The 16,734-nt window shown below is 53.8% G+C and overlaps 1 protein-coding gene across 1 annotated transcript in view; it reads left to right on the top strand.

Moving 5' to 3' along the window:
• The window catches only part of WWC1 (WW and C2 domain containing 1), a 117,671-nt gene that overhangs the window by 81,466 nt on the left and 19,471 nt on the right, over positions 1 to 16,734 (top strand). Inside the window, exons 9-16 of the mRNA XM_070414449.1 lie at positions 60 to 302; positions 2,807 to 2,896; positions 3,670 to 4,205; positions 7,235 to 7,343; positions 7,750 to 7,833; positions 9,143 to 9,229; positions 10,386 to 10,578; positions 15,805 to 15,957. Coding sequence (XP_070270550.1) covers positions 60 to 302; positions 2,807 to 2,896; positions 3,670 to 4,205; positions 7,235 to 7,343; positions 7,750 to 7,833; positions 9,143 to 9,229; positions 10,386 to 10,578; positions 15,805 to 15,957 — 1,495 coding nt within the window. The remainder of the gene's footprint in view (positions 1 to 59; positions 303 to 2,806; positions 2,897 to 3,669; positions 4,206 to 7,234; positions 7,344 to 7,749; positions 7,834 to 9,142; positions 9,230 to 10,385; positions 10,579 to 15,804; positions 15,958 to 16,734) is intronic.

Here is a 16,734-nt window from a genome sequence, read left to right as displayed (position 1 = left end):
GTTACCCTGCTCCTGCAATGCCGCGGGCACACCGGTCATGCCCCCTTCTCGGCCCGCAGGATCGCCAACCTGAAGATCCAGCTGGCCAAGCTGGACAGTGAGGCCTGGCCTGGAGTGCTGGACTCGGAGAGGGACCGGCTGATCCTCATCAGCGAGAAGGAGGAGCTGCTGAAGGAGATGCGCTTCATCAGCCCCCGGAAGTGGACGCAGGGCGAGGTGGAGCAGCTGGAGATGGCCCGCAAGCGGCTGGAGAAGGACCTGCAGGCAGCCCGGGACACCCAGAGCAAGGCGCTGACCGAGAGGTGGGGCTGGGCCGCGGCCCGGAGGGGGCGTGAGGCCCTTCCCTCACTGCCCGTCCTGGGGCTGCCAGAGGTCCTAGTGTTTCATGAAAAGTGTTAGGATTTTTTTTTTTTAATATTGAAAACTAATCCAAAAGGTTTTTTTAATATATGTATTTTTATTGATTTCAGAGAGGGAGGGAGAGAGAGACAGAAACATCAGTGATGAGAGAGAATCATTGATCGGCTGCCTCCTGCACACCCCACACCGGGGATCGAACCCACAACCTGGGCATGTGCCCTGACCGGGAATTAACCGTGACCTCCTGGTTCACAGGACAATGCTCAACTGCTGAGTCACGCTGGCCGGGCAAATCCAACAGTTTTTAAAAAATACTATGAAGGCTAAATCAGCTTCTTCCTGTGGGCCTGACTGAATCTGAAAGCCACTGGTTTACATTCTTTGCTTTCAACCTTGTAACAAACTTTATTTCCTTCATTGTCACACCAGTTTGCACACCCACGCTGCACAGAGCACAACCTCGCACCCACAGGAGGTCCCATAATCTCCAACTTCTCATTCATTCATTGATTCATTGTGTCCATTATCTGTCATGCAGTCCTTCATTTACACCTCCTGGCAACACTGAGGTTGATCTCCGTTTTATAGATGAGGAAACGGAGGCTCCCCCAACATCCCTGAGTGGCAGAGCTGTGCGTAGATCCCAGGCTCACTGGCTCCAGAGCCCATGCTTGCTTTAGGCTGCTGCCCACGTAGAGGGTCTTTTATTATTGCCTTCAGCCCCTGGGTGGCTTCCCTGGAACTGTAAGTTCTCACAGCCAGTCCGGGAAGCCAGGATCTCCACTCTGCAGCAGCTGCTGAGCGGGTGACTTGAAGGTCCCCCAGGGCAGGGCCCTCTGGGGGACATGCAGAGGGAAGCCAGGGGCATGTGGGCAGGAGGAGGGGAGAGCCTGGGTAAGGGTAGGAACAGGCTGAAAGCTGTGAGCCTCTGCAGGCGAGAGGAGAAAGCTGACTCAACAGTCTTCGAATCTACAGCTGTTTGCTTCCCGACCACGCTTGTCTGTCTGTGTCCATCCCTCTGACTCTTGTCTCCTTAGGTCTCTTTCTGTTCCCACGTTCCTCTCTCTCTCTCCTGTGTCTGGAAATGGGAGTATTATGCGCCTCATCTTCACACAATAGCCTTTCCATTCAAGATGCCTCTGAGGACAGGAATAGTTAAACCACTCCACGGGGCCTGCCAAACCCCAGTCACAAATCAGTCAGAATGACAGACACCTCGACACCCCTCGTCCTAACCCCTCCCCTCCTGTAGGGCCTCCCACCACTTCTGAGAGCGGCTGTGCATTCAGGCGGGGTGCTTGTTAGAGTGCGGGCTCCCCCGGCTGCCCCCCAGGGACTGGTTCCCCAGGCCTGGGATGCAGCCCAGGCTCTTGCATTTTTAACCAGCACCCCAGGTGCTGAGCTCAGCTTGTGCACCTTCTGCATCCTCTGCCTTCGGTGCTTGATGTGTTCTTGGCCTCCCGGCACGTGCCCGGCATCACACACAAATGCCATCTGGCCCGCTCGGCCCAGCGCCTCTGGGAGGAGGCCTCGGCGCCTGCGTGTTGCTGCCGGCGGCCACACCCTGTGCTCAGGAAGTCAAGGCCACCTGACTCCTGGCTCCCCAGCATCCTGTTGGGGCTTCAGTGGGGACCTGCTTTTACTCCCATAACATGCCTCCGTGGTTTTCTCCCAGAGAAGAGGATAATGGAGGTAGAAGTGGGGGCCCCAGCGGCTCCTTGACCTCTTCCTTCCAGGGCTTTGCTCTTAGGGAGGGTCAGGGGTTCGGCCCTGTTCGTTCTGTGGATAGTCAAGGATTCTGTTCCTTTCGGGCTCCGTGTGCCCGCCTGCTGCCTGCCCTACCCCGGGCAGGACTCTGGAAGAACAGTGCCAGGGACGGTGGCCAAGGACCATGCCAAGGCCTCTCTGCCTGCTGCTCCAATGGTCTTTTCTGGAATTTCACAGGTTCCATTGACCATTAATAGTCCCCGCCCATCCCTGACCACTGCTCAGGTGTCTAGAGCCAGCTCTGTGTTGAAGGCCTGGGATGCTGGTGGAGGGTTAGTGTGGTTAGATTTTTCCATGGAAATGGAGGGAGGTAAAGTTGGGTAGAATCCTAATTCTGCCACTAATTCTGTAGCTTTAAGTAAATTATTGGACCTAAGAACAACTTCTTCATATGTAAAGTGGTAAAAGCCATTCTTACCTCGTTAGGGTTATTATGCAAATGAATTAAAACATTGTCATAGCACATTGTTTCTAGCACAGCACTTGGTATATTGTGTCTGATGATATAAGCCGTTGCTATGGATTATATGGGGAGCTCACATCTCCCCAAACGTCACAGGGAAATGCTTCCAGAAGGTTCTTGTGTGTCGGTGTGTCCACCTCCATGGGTACATGCCTGTGATTCCTCTTTCAGGGACACATTCTTCAGGGCTCCCCCTCATGCCTTCTCTCCCTTCAGGTTGAAGTTAAACAGTAAGAGGAACCAGCTGGTGAGAGAACTGGAGGAAGCCACCCGGCAGGTGGCAGCTCTGCATTCCCAGCTGAAAAGGTGAGCGGTGGGCAGTGGGGACAGTGCTGTCCGGGGGCTGACCAGGTGCAGGCGTCCCTCCTGCACGACACGGAGAGCAGACCTCAGGCCTGGGCCTTGGTGGGCAACTGTGTCGCTGGACTTTCACAGCATTTGTTTTTCTCAGATATTTCTCTTTTTTTAATATATTTTTGTTGATTTCAGAGAGAAAGGGAGAGGGAGAGAGAGATAGAAACATCAATGATGAGAGAGAATCATTGATCGGCTGCCTCTTGCTGTGCTTTCAGATATTTCAACCGTAGCCTTTGTTATAAGTGATCCTGCATTTCCACTTACCCTTAGGATATAGTTTCCTTTCTATATATATATATATATATATATATATATATATATATATACACACACACACACACACACACACATATAAAAGCATAACAGAGTTGATTTGAATTAACATATTATTTTGGGCTAGATTAAAATATGGGAAAATACCATGAAAATGGAAAGCAGCCAGCGGAGGTTTGGGAAACAGAGATACAGAGGGGGAAATGAGCTTTAAGGCATTTGGCTTGGGTTCGAATCCCAGCTCTGCCAGTTTCTGATTGGGTTGCCTTCTCGGGGTATCAGTTTCCTCTAGTGAAACGGGGGTGCATGGTCTACCCTGGAGACTGTCAAGAGGGTCCGGCGAGATCATGCACTCTGAGTGCTTAGGTGCTTTTCAGAGCTGGGCAGGATGTCCCGGCTGTCCCAGCTGCTCCGTGTATCCTCACCCTCCATCCTCTCTCTGCCCCCAGCCTCTCGAGCAGCATGCAGTCCCTGTCCTCGGGCAGCAGCCCTGGGTCCCTTACGTCCAGCCGGGGCTCCCTGGCTGCCTCCAGCCTGGACTCCTCCACCTCCGCCAGCTTCACTGACCTCTACTATGACCCCTTCGAGCAGCTGGACTCGGAACTGCAGAGCAAGGTGGAGTTCCTGCTCCTGGAGGGGACCACGGGCTTCCGGCCCTCGGGCTACATCACCACCATCCACGAGGACGAGGTGGCCAAGACCCAGAGGGCCGAGGGGGGCGGCCGCCTGCAGGCCCTGCGCTCCCTGACCGGCACCCCGAAGTCCATGACTTCTCTGTCTCCACGCTCCTCCCTCTCCTCCCCGTCCCCGCCCTGCTCCCCTCTCATCGATGACCCCCTCCTGGCTGGAGACGCCTTCCTGAGCCCCCTGGAGTTTGAAGACCCGGAGCTGAGTGCCACTCTTTGCGAACTGAGCCTTGGCAGTGGCAGCCGGGAGAGGTACCAGCTGGAGGAACCCGGAATGGAGGGCAAGCAGTTGGGCCAAGGTAGAGAACACAACCACGGCGGGTGGGCAGGAGCCTCCAGGAGGGAGGGAGGGGGGAACTGTGCTCAGGCCTGGGCACGGACCACAATGATAATCATGATCATTATCATACCATAGGGCTTATGGATTTCTTTATTCATTCAGTAGAGTGTACTTACATGTTCTACGTCTTGGGCTAAGGGTTTTTCCATGGTGGATTCATTCATTCAGCAGGTAATTATCATTAAGTACATTCTGAAATGAAATGCCAGGCCCGTGCGAATGGTTGCACATGGCTCATCCATTCATTCAGCAGAGGTGCCATGCGCCAGGCACTGGGCTAGTCACAGGGATACAGTATTGAGGACAGACGGGTCCCTGCTCCCATAAAGCGTCAGTGCAAATGAAGGCCCAGGCGGTTACTGTACAACCAGGCCAATAAAAGCACCGGGAAGAAATTACACTAGGGGATGTGATGGAGGTTTTGAGGTTGGGTTGTGAAGGAGGGTGGCCTTGAACCGGGGTTTCCACAAGGGGAACGAGCCAGCCTTGAGGGAAGCAAGAGCAAGTCTCTGAGGCCAGAGCTAGGGGTCTGCAAGAGGGGCCAGGCGTCGGAGTCACCAGCAGGGCTGGAGACGCAGGGGGATTCTGGTCCCAGAAGGCCTGGGGGCCTGTGGGAAGGAGTTTGGGTTTTATCCTAATTGCAGTGGGGATCCATGTGAGTGTTTGCAGCCAGGGAATGTGATCTGACTCCCATTCTGTATGGGGTCGGATTGAGATTCATGTTGGAATGTCCCAAACAGAAGGCAATGCTGAGGATGGCAGCTAAGACTTATTGAGAGAAAGCTGCGTAATAAATCATAACAGCTAGCATTTATCGGGGTGCATCAAAGGTGGGCGATGTGATTTATAGGGTGCAATAGCTTACTTGTATTGTGCCCACTTCACAGATGAGAAAACAGCAGTTTAGAAAGATGACATCACTTGCCGTAGGCCCCCCTCCCCACACACACAGAAGCGGGAAAGCAAGGATTGGAATATGGGTGTTTCTTTGACCCAAGAACCCAACATCATTGTTGTCACTCTCCTCTTAGCATGCGAAGTAGCCAAGGGTGTTCGTTCCTGGGACACTTCGGCGCTCTGGCCCCACTGTGCCTGCCTGACCTTGGGTGTGAAGGTCAGGACTGAGCAGGTGCTCAGTAAGCTCACCTTCAGCTCTGGCCTTTCCTGGCTCTGACTTACTGAGTGCAGGTATACAAGATACTGTTATGCATATGTGCTCATTTAAGCCTCACAGCAACTCTGAGGTATGTGCTGCTCTATCCCCATAAAACAGAAGAAAGAAGTGAGGCACGGTGAGGTTACACGACTTGTCCGAGGTCAGTGTCACAGCTAGGAAGCGGAAGTGTCAGGATGGGCGCCAGGCCTTCCCGGAACCCACGTGAAGCCAGTGCCGGCTCTGTCTGCCTCAGGTGCCTGCCCCTGCCTCCTCGAGTGGCCAACTGGAAGCTGGACCCATCTGAGCATCGAGGCTACAGGAATGGGCAGGAGGGCCATGTGGTGCCCAGAATTATCCCTTTGTGTGCAAGGGAGAGCCAGATTCCCTAGTTAATTAGAGGCTCTGCTGCATGAGTTTCCTTAGATGAGGAGCTGAGAGACCCCTAGGCTCCCTCAGCAGGAAGGGGGTCATGCTGTGTGCTCTCAAACAGAATAAAAGCAGGCTTCCTCCTACAGCAGGTGGCAATTTCAGACAATTGGTCCCTGGAGAGGAGGTGCAGGTGGGACCTCTAATAACACTTGACCCCAGCCGACACTCAGACCCCAGCCGGGAGCCAGGAGTGACTCCCCTCCTGCCCCCACAGTGTCCTTTCGGGCCGTGGGCCAGAGACAGCCCCTCTTAGGATGGCGTTTCCGTCATGCCACCTCCAGAACCTCCCTACAGTGATCGATGCCAGGCTGAGCCCAGACGCTAAGCAGGTTAAGGGATTAGGGCTGCCGTTCAGTCAGCAGACAAATTAATCTCCGTAAGTGGTTTAGCGGAGGGTGGAGATGTGGGGGTCTGGAGACAGGAGGTCTGCAGGCTGCAGCAGGTGTGGGCCCCAGGCTGGAAAAGCCACCCCAGGTGGCTGCTTGCATCTCCCAGGCTCCCACCACATCCCTTTCCCCAGCTGCTCACCCCCAGTCTCTCCAGTCTGCCCCCACTCCCCCGCCTCCCCCCCCTCCCCAGAGACTTTTGAGGGCCTCCGTCAAGGGCAGGAAGCTGAGCTGAGCTAGGGGTGGAATGGGACAGGCTGAGTGGGAGAGCCAGTGCTTCTGTCCTTCCCGCCTCTCCCTTGCCCTTCCCGAGGGTCCAGGTGTGTAGGGATTCACCCGGAAGGCATGGGGGTGTCATCGCAGTAAGGACCGAGGTAATGGGTTTTGTAGAGCGCTTTCCCCACACCAGTCTATGCTGCAAACTTCCCTCTAATGTCGGAGTGAGTCTTCCCAACAGCCCTACAAGGTGAGTATCCCCCCCATTTTACAGATGAGGAATCCGGGCTCACAGACGTGACATCAGTGTCCCAGTATCTTTTTAAAATATATATATTTTTATTGATTTCAGAGAGCAAGGGGGAGAGAGAGAGAGAGAGAAATATCAGTGATGAGAGAGAATCACCAACTGGCTGCCTCCTGCACTCCCCCTACTGGAGAGTGAGCCCACAACCCAGGCTTGTGACCTGACCAGGAATCGAAACATGACCTCCTGGTTCACAGGTCAGTGCTCAACCACTGAGCCATGCTGGCCGGGCAGTGTCTCAATATCTTGAAGCAGTAAGTGGTGGAGCTGAGAACTGAACCCAGGCAGTTTCACCCAGACGTCAAACACAGAATCGGATGCTACCTTTCTTCACCCCGAAGCGAGGCGGCACCTGGCTGTCGAGTTCACAGGTGGTTGGAATTTGTCAGGACCCTCTTAGGACAGAGGATGGATGGATCTCAAGTGTGTGTTGCAAAGGCAGTGCCCTGGTTCTGAACCCCACCTTGCCACCCTTCTCCCACCTCTTCCTCCAGCTGTGAATACGGCCCAGGGGTGTGGCCTCAAAGTGGCCTGCGTCTCGGCTGCCGTGTCGGATGAATCCGTGGCCGGGGACAGTGGCGTGTATGAGGCTTCCGTGCAAAGGTGGGTCCCTGAGACCTGGGTCTCTGGGAACTGTGATCCCGCAGACGTTGGGCCCCCAGGGTGTGTGGGAGGGGCGTCCCCTACAGCAGGGCATGCCCCAGGGACCCCACCTTTCCCCAGCAGCCAAAGATGCAGGCAGGGCAGCTCCTCCCAGGGCTGGGGTGCTTCAGATTTGGGAGAGGGCTAGTTTCGTGGTCGCCATTAAGGGGCATAAGACTAGGGGAGCACGTACTAGAGAAAGGGGAGCCCCTTCAAGTCCGACCAGGAGCGATGGTGGGAAGGCAGGGTGTGTAGGGGGGCTGAGCAGACCTGCCAACCTTTTCTCCTTGAGCGACCGCACCTTCCCGGACAGAGCCCAGGTCACTGCAAGGGATTCTGACGCCCGTCTTTCCCGCGTGCCTTCCAGACTCGGTGCATCATCAGAAGCCCCTGCTTTCGACAGTGAGGAGCCAGACGCGGTGGGAGCAACCCGGGTTCAGGTTGCCCTGCAGTGAGTAACGGGGAGAGGGGACAGAGGGTCTGTGCAAGGCCTCTTCCTCCTGGGCAGCATGTGCCCAGCCCGCTGCCCAGGGAGGAAGGCAGAGCAGCAGGACCTGCTGACAGGGTGGACTCCTAGTTAAAAGGGGCCACCCTTCCCGTGCCTCCCAGCACCCATTTTACAAGAGAAAAATGAGGTTTTGAAGACCTTGTTACGTGCCCCGACTCACTGTGCGGGCCAGTGGCAGAGCCAGCCCCTGCCTGAGCCCTTCCTGCCTCTCGTTGCTGTGGCTTTTGTCGCAGCATCTCAACCAGGTCTCCGCCATCTGGACCGAAGTCACCCCCTGGGGGCTGCAGCCCAGATGGATGGTTCTTGTTTTCTCTTGATGGGGGATGGCCTCAATTGTTTTAAAAAAGTTTGCCATTTTAACCATTTTTTTAAAAGTGGTTTTCGAGAGAGGAAGGGAGAGAGAGAGAAACATTGATGTGAGAGAGACACGTTCATTGGTTGCCTCCTGAACGTGGCCCAACTGGGGATCGAGTCCACAACCTGGGAATGTGCCCTGACCAGGAATCGGACCCACCAACCACCTCTCGGTGTATGGGATGACACTCCGAACAACTGAGCCACACCAGCCAGGGCCTCAATATCTTTTTAACAGATTTTTTAATTGATTTTGAGAGAGAGAGGAAGGGAGAGGGAGAGAAACATCAATGTGAGAGCAAAACATGGATCAATCCCCTGCCCCCCTGGTACCCCCAACCGGGGATTGGGATTGAGCCCGCAACCCAGGCATGTGACCTGACTAAGAATCAAACTGGCAACCTTTCTCTGCAGGGTCTCAACACCCACCAGGGCCTCAGTATTTTTTTTTTTAATAAGAATTAATCAGGAAATTTCACACAAACTTCTGACTTCCCTTTAAAATTCGTCCTTCCCTGCTCCTGCATTCCTGCATAGCAGCGAAGCAATGGCCTGTGCTTTCTGACTCACCACAGTCTCCAGAGCTGCCCGCAGCCACATCTGTGATTATTAAGAGAGAGACAGCCCAACCGGCCTGGCTCAGTGCTTGAGCGTCGACCTATGAACCATGAGGTCACGGTTCAATTCCCAGTCAGGGCACATGCCTGGGTTTCGGACTCCATACCCATTGTGGGGCATGCAGGAGGCAGCCGATCAATGATTCTCTCTCATCATTGATGTTTCTGTCTCTCTCCCCCTCTCCCTTCCTCTCTGAAATCAATAAAAACATATTTAAAGGAAAAAAGAGAGAGAGAAATGCATTACCCACAGGTGCTTCATGTGCCCCTTTTCCTTGCAGGTATGATGAAAAGAATAAGCAGTTTGCAATATTAATCGTCCAGCTGAGTAACCTTTCTGCCCTGTTGCTGCAGCAGGACCAGAAAGTGTGAGTATCTAGCGGACAAGGTGGAGTGTGTGTCTTCCTCTCCGCAGCCATCCCTGGGTCGCTCTCCTGCTCGGACAGCGGCCTCCGTAAACCCATTGCTGGTATTTCATGCCTGTGACCTTGACGCTAAGGGTCAGGCAGTGAATGTGGATACAGGCACAGTGGCAAACACGCCCACTCTCATGAGAAGCCCTCTGGTCCCTTCGGTTCCTTCACACATACGTCCTGAGCACCTACCATGTGCCAGCACAAAGAATGGGCCAGGGAGCAAATCCCTGCACCTGTGAACTTGAGGCCTCGTGAAGAAGGTGGCCATGGCCCCTTCTGTCTGCTCTGAGCTCAGGTGTTCCCCACAGAGACAGGCGCGCCATCCTCAAGCGTCAGCGCCATCCCTGTGCTTCTGTCGGGATTTCCCTGAAATGGATCATCCAGCAAATACCTACCCCTCTGCCTGTTGGCTCCTCACTGCAGACGGGTTCTGTTTCATTGAGCTCGTCTGTCTACCTGTTCTCCTCTCGCTACACCCTAAGCCCTGAGGACAGCAGCAGGAGCTCCTATTTCTGTGGTCTGCACCCAACCAGCCTCCGGGGGTGCGCCATGCGGGAAGGAGGGGGGCAGGAGGAAAGCCAGCCCAGCAGAAGGAAGATGGGATAGCACCGGGGTGGTTTTCTGTCTCACACTCACCCACGCAGCACTGGGATGGGGAACCTTCTGCATAGCTCATTGGTCCTCCCACAGGTATCTGGGCGAGAGAGCCTAAGAGCGAGCTGTCTGGGTCCAAGGGTAAATGCATCTGTGATTTTGTTCGGATGGCACGTTCCCCTCCGCAGGGCTCGTCACACTTTGCCTTCCTACCAGCAGCGGTATGAGGGCTCCTCGGTGGTAACAAGCAGCCTCGTCCGTACGGCACGTGGACCTTTGCACGCTGCTGGCCTCAGGCTCCCCATGCGTTGAGGTCCTAAGGACTTAGGAGATTCAGGGGGAGGAAGAGCAGTGCGTTATCTTTAGGGGCCCTCTGTATCCTTCACACACACCTGCGTGACGACCTGAGAAATGACAGTTGTTCACTCTGGCATTTGCAGCATGCGGTTAGCCCCACATGTCAGGCCCAGACCTGGGCTGACCCGGGCTCTCCTGCGTCTCTGTCTCCCTCCAGGAACATCCGTGTGGCCGTCCTTCCCTGCTCCGAAAGCACCACCTGCCTGTTCCGGACGCGGCCTCTGGACGCCTCGGACGCCCTCATGTTCAATGAGGTGTTCTGGGTGTCCATGTCCTACCCAGCCCTTCACCAGAAGACCTTAAGAGTCGACGTCTGTACCACTGACCAGAGCCATCCGGAGGATTGCCTGGTGAGGGCTGTGTCTGTCTGTCCTCTGGGGAATGGTGCATCGTGTTCTTCAGGGAGAAGGTCTGGAGAAAAGGCTGTAGGCTCAGCTGGGCTTCTGGGCAGAGACCTTTCCACGGGCAGACAGCACTCTCAGACTTATTGGGGATGGGGGAGCTTGTTTCACAGGAGGAAGAGTGACAGCCCTGAAAGTGTTTTTTAAGATGCCAGGACCTCGACGATAACTAGCCGCATGCCGTGGCTTTACCGTGCGGCACTGCAGGAGAACACATATACAGGGGCTCAGATCCCACCTTCACCACTCGAGGTGTAGCTGGGTGACCTTGGGCAAGTTACTTAACCTCTCTGGTCCTGTTTTCTCATCCATAAAATGCAAATGGTAATGCCTGCCTCGTGCCCACTAAAAGAGTCGTTATAAGGCTTACAAGAGACAGTTCATGTAAAGCACCTACTCAAGTGTCTGGCACACAGTAGGTTCTCATTGGATGGGGCCACTGCTAGTCCACGCCCTGGAGCAGAGCCCCTCCAACTTCCTCCTCCTCTCCTCCTCCTCCCCCCATTGGCAGAAGTCAGGATTAGAGAGGAAATAGCTCCGGGTACATTTGTGTTCCAAGAAAGCCATTCCCTAGAGCCAGGCTGACCCAAGTACATAGAAATGTTGCTCAGTTTTCTCATCTGTAAAATGGGGCTTCGAAGCTAACTCAGGCGCTTGTTGTAATGAGTTAAGAGAAGTGGGGAACCTCCTTGCTCTCCATCCCCGACCCTGACGTGTTTGTGCTGTGAAACCCTGGTCTGCCAGGGAATTGAGGGCCGCAGCTTTGGAATGTTGGCCCTGAGGCTGTCACCAGCCCTGTGCTTCCCTGCGCAGCCCTGAGTTCCCTAAGACAGTTCATCTCTCAGTCTCAGTTTCCTTATCTGACAGGTGGCTCTCTGGGGGTTAAATGAGGTGCTAAAGCAGCACTTCCCAAACTGGTGAGAGACACGCACAGGTTACCCAGGGCTCTGGTTAGAATGCAGAGTCTGGTTCAGCAAGTCTGTGATGGGGTCCGAGGTTCTGCATTTTGACATGCCCCCAGGAGATGCTGGCACTGCTGGTGCCCATAGCAAGGATGCAGAGCAGTGAAGAGTCTCCCTGGAAGCTGGTTCCTGTCCCTCCTCAGCTGGGTACATCACTGCATCTGCGGTTGTCATTATTACCGACAGTTAGGCAATAGTCAGCATTTATGTGGCAGGCCATGGGCTAAGCTCCTTACGTGTATTCTCTCTATTGATTCTCAGTCAGTCTTATAAAATAGGTCCTATTATACCAGTGAGGAAACTGAGGCACGAAGAGGAGAAAGGACTTTCTCAAGGTCACACAGTCAGGAGGTGGCAGGTGGCAGGTGCAGAGTTAGAACCCAGGCAGGTTCGCCTCTGCAGCCCACCCAGGTCAGCCCCTCCGTGTGTCCTCAGCGCCGGCACCATGCTCCCTGGAGCCCACAGGTGGGGACGGTGGCCGAAGGGTGTGGCAGGCATGGAGGACGGTGAGTGACAGCAGAGCGCTTTTCCAAGCCCGGGCTCCCCCCAGCCTAGCGTTTCCGCAGCCCTGGCCATGCCTAGATGAGCAGAGACTCAGTCCTGTTTTCTTCTCCTAATTGGACGCCTTTTATTCCTCCTCCCTAATTGATGTCTGGCCAGTGCCGGTTGCCATGGCAGCAGCCAAGCGCTCATCCCACCGTGGCTTGTCTCCATCCTCGGCCAATGAGAGGCCTATTTCTCCGTATCCTGTGGGGAGATGGAGTGTCAGGCTGTCGTGTTCTGGTGGCTGGAGGAGGCGAGGAAGTGAGACACGAGGGGAGAGGGCTGTCTGCTTCCACGCAGAGGCCCCCTCACCGCTGCATTTGCAGAGTCTGAGCCATCTCGTCCGCCAGGCCACAGTAGTGCCCATCCTGAGTGTGTCCGTGTGTCTAGTGCTGGGCTAAGAACTTCGTGTGCAGTGTCTCGCTTCATCCTCACAGCAGCCCTGGGAAGCAGCGTTAGGATTACCGCTGTTTGACAGATAAGGGATCAAGGCTAAGTAACTTACCTGTTTGACAGATAAGGGATCAAGGCTAAGTAACTTACCAGGGCCATCCAGTGAGTAGGTGGAGGAGTCTGGGTGTGAACACAGATCCCACGTCCCTTGTGCCGAACCATCGCACTGTCCTACTTCTCACAGGGTCACTGTGTGTGTCCCTCATGTGCCCAGACCCAGATTAGGGGTTTGGAGGAGGACGTGGCCTGCCTTCCCCAGTATCGCAGGCCACAGTCCTATCTGATGCTCTAGCGTGGCCTAACGGGTCACAGGCTGTCCGGTGGGGCCCTGGTCGCCCACCCCCGACCACTGAGCTCAGTGCCACAGGTTCTGTGAAGGCAGCCCATTTCCCGGGCCCCACTCATGGCCCGTGGATAACCGGCACTGTTGGGGTCCAACCCCAACGGGTCCAGGGATCCCCAAAGGTGTGGACGGAGTCGGCGAAGAATGAATGACATGGAAACTGGTTTCAGTTCATCAGCATAGCAAGGTTCTCCCTCCAGGATCTCCAGCGAAGTTCTGGCTAGGATCTCCAGCGAAGTTCTGGCTAGGATCTCCAGCGAAGTTCTGGTCAGGATCTCCAACCAAGTTCTGGTGCCATGTTCTCTCGCTAGGTTCTCCAGCCAGGTTTAGTCACCAGGTTCTTTAGCCAGGTTCTATCCAGGTTCTTTTGCCATGTTCTGTCTAGGTTCTCCAGTGAAGTTCTGTAGCCAGGTTCTGTCCAGGATCTTTTGCCATGTTCTCTGGCTAGGTTCTGGTTAGGATCTGATGAGGAGCTGATGAGGAGCTGATGTTTATTGTCTTGTTACATCCGTATTTATACCAGCCGATTTTAATCCTGTCAATTTCTATTACAAAGGTTAGGGCGTTTCTTATCTCCATTCCAGGGAGTAAAGATTATGTAGCTCAAGCATGATTGTTTGTAGTTAAAGTGATTAACTACCCGCCTGGCACTTAGTTAAGGAGCTTTATCCCCTCCCTAACTTCAGGGAAAAATCCCTACCTGGGAAAACAACCTTTCTCGGAGAGGTGACCTTGGTTAAAACACATAGTGCTAAAGGGAGCAAACATATTAAGAACAGTATGCCATATACGCCAGGTCCCTTGAAACATATGCTGTGCAGACATTTCTTCTCTGCAGCGACTGTGTCAAGCAGCAAGGATGGACCAGCTCCCGGCACGGCACGGTGGCTCCCCACCCTTTCTTACCCTGCCACCCCCGCGTGGCACAACCCCAGGCCTGTCGCAGTGTACTCTCTCCCCCTGCGCAACAGGAGAAGCACTCAGCTGTGCTGGGTGGCGTCACTTTGTCATCATGTCTCGAAGCTCCCATGAGCCCCGATGCTGCTCAGCACTATTCTCGTCTCCATAGACAGTTCCCTCCCCGCTCCTCCCAGTGCTGAGTTCTTGCCCTCTCTCCTCCAGCCTCCAGCAGCTCTGTCCCCACCCTCCAAGGGGCCCTGGCTTCACTCAGTGAGAGGTTAGATGGAACCCGAAGAGTTCCCACAGCTTTCACCACCTCTAGCTGGTCTTGTGGGTTCTGCCATTTCTCCTGGTTCTAAGGATGGGCCCTCCCCACCCCCATCTCTGGCCATTCTCTCTCATGGATGGCATGGCCACCGTGATTCTGCTCTCTCCTGTCTTCAGGTCTGCCGCCTCCACCGCATCTGGCCGGTCAATAGACCAACATGCTGTTATTTCTCCTATGCTTCACAAGACCTTTTTTTTTTTTTTTAACCCCATTTCTACCTGCTCCTGTTACCTTGGATTTCAGCCCCAAGGCTTGCTCCAGCCTCCTTGTGCCCTTGAATACACCTGCAAGCTCCCCGCTCCAGGCCTTTGCACTTGCTGTCTCTTCTCCGAAATACTGATGGGCAAGGCTCACTCCCTTGCCTCATTCTGGGCTTAACCCACGTGCCACCCACCTCAGTGAGGTCCTTTTTTTTTTTTAATATATTTGTATTAATTTCAGAGAGGAAGGTGAGAGGGAGAGAGAGAGAAACATCAGTGATAGAGAATCATTGATTGGCTGCCCCTGCACGCCCCCTACTGGAGATTGAGCCTGCAATGTGGGCATGTGCCTTTGATCAGAATCGAACCTGGGACCTTTCAGTCCGCATGCCAGTGCTCTATCCACTGAGCCAAACCAGCTAGGGCTCAGTGAGGTCTTTTTGCCACGCTGTGGACAATCGCACTCCCCTCCTCTCTTATCCCCTCGTATACCCTTCCCCTGTATTATTTTCCCTGCTTCCATCACCTAACATCTGTCTATAGCACAGATTTCAGGGTACACGTCATTTTCACATTTTATCATCTCTGAAGGTAAGATGTAATTTATACTAGATGGCGGTTCCTCTCTATTCCGTTGATTTGTTGTAGTTTGTTTTATTCTTAAGGGATCTATTTACATGATTCAAAGAAAAAATTGTTTAGAAAGGTTTACTATAGAGAAATCCTCCTCTCTTTATCCTGTCCACCCCAGTCCCCCCACCTACTATATAGGTAACCACATTCATTGGCTTCTTTTTTCTCTTTCCATTATTTCTTTATATATACACACACACACACACACACACACACACACACACACACATATTTATTTTATTGATTTCAGAGAGGAAGGGAGAGGGAGAAAGAGATAGAAACATCAACGATGAGAGAAAGTCACTGATCAGCTGCCTCCTGCACGCCCCACACTGGGGATCGAGCCCACAACCCAGGCATGTGCCTTGACTGGGAATCGAACCATGACCTCCTGGTTCATAGGTCAGTGCTCAACCACTGAGCCACACTGGCCGGGCTCCATTTTTTCTTGTTGTACATAGGATCATGTGATCATGTTCACTCCCCCTTGTACCTCAAATATTTCTTATAGAAAATGTGGCACACTATATATTCTGTTCTGCATTATCCTATTTTTCTCTTTAACAATCTAGCCTGGGGATCTCTCCATTTCAGTACCTAGAGATAAACATTTAATAAGCTTTTGGCAAATGAGTAAACCAGTGAATGGATAATTCGTGAATGCATGATTGTTGGAAATGATCAACAACTAGCCCTCCCTTCCGCCCCGGAAGCTTCCGTCCCACCCAGAGTGATGTTTTCCATACGGGAGCCAAATTCCCCAGCTCTCCTTGTGGGCCCTGCTCCTAACTCTCCCTTTTCCCTCCTCAACAGGGAGGCGCCCAGATCAGCCTGGCTGAGGTGTGCCGGTCTGGGGAGAGGTCGACTCGCTGGTACAACCTCCTGAGCTACAAATACTTGAAGCAACAGAACAGGGAACCCAAGCCAGGAGGAGCCCGGGCCCCCACCCCCGGGCCTGAGAACACGGTGAGTGGAGGGAGGGGGGCCTCCGGCACAGGCAGCCCCTGGAGGGAGTGGCCTCTCCCAGGAGGGGGGTGGTGGGTGAAGGGACAGGGTAGGAGAGATCTCCCCCACCTGCAGCTTTCTCCTTCCCGATTGTGCCCTCCCCTCTGTGCTTTCCTTGCCCTGATACAACTTGTGTGGTGAACACCTTCACTCACCACATTTTAAACATGAATTGGGGAAGAAAAGAAAAAACTGTGGAGGGTACAAAATTAGCCTTTATTGAGACCCTACTATGTGCCTAGTGGAGGCTTTCTGTAAGAGGCAGAGGGAAACCATGGGGAGAACAGCCAGGAGACTGGGGTGAAGGGTTTCTTTCTCTTTCTCTTTCTCTCTCTCTCTCTCTCTCTCTCTCTCTCTCTCTTAGTATATTTTTATTGGTTTCAGAGAGGAAGGGCAATGGGGAGAGGACAGAAACATCAATGATGAGAGAGAACCATTGATGGGCTGCCTCCTGCATACCCCACACTGGGCATCAAGCCGGCAACCCAGGCATGTGTCCTGACTGGGGAATTGAACCTGACCTCCTAGTTCATAGGTCGACACTCAACCACTGAGCCACGCCGGCTGGGCAAGAGACTGGGGCTTTCTTAGTTGGGTGTCGGTGGTCAGTCATTTTACCTGTCAGCTTCTACACTTGTGATCTGGGTCAGAGAAGGTTGTTAGGAAGCTTTGGAGAAGTGCCTGTAAAGAGCGCTTGATCAGTGATGTCTCTTTTGTTATTAGTTTTTCTTTAAAAAT

Source organism: Myotis yumanensis, unplaced genomic scaffold (assembly GCF_028538775.1).
Source record: "Myotis yumanensis isolate MYYU_CA2020_CCGP unplaced genomic scaffold, mMyoYum1.0.hap1 SCAF_5, whole genome shotgun sequence".
NCBI lineage: Eukaryota > Metazoa > Chordata > Mammalia > Chiroptera > Vespertilionidae > Myotis > Myotis yumanensis.
This window is presented reverse-complemented; position numbering and strand designations above follow the sequence as displayed.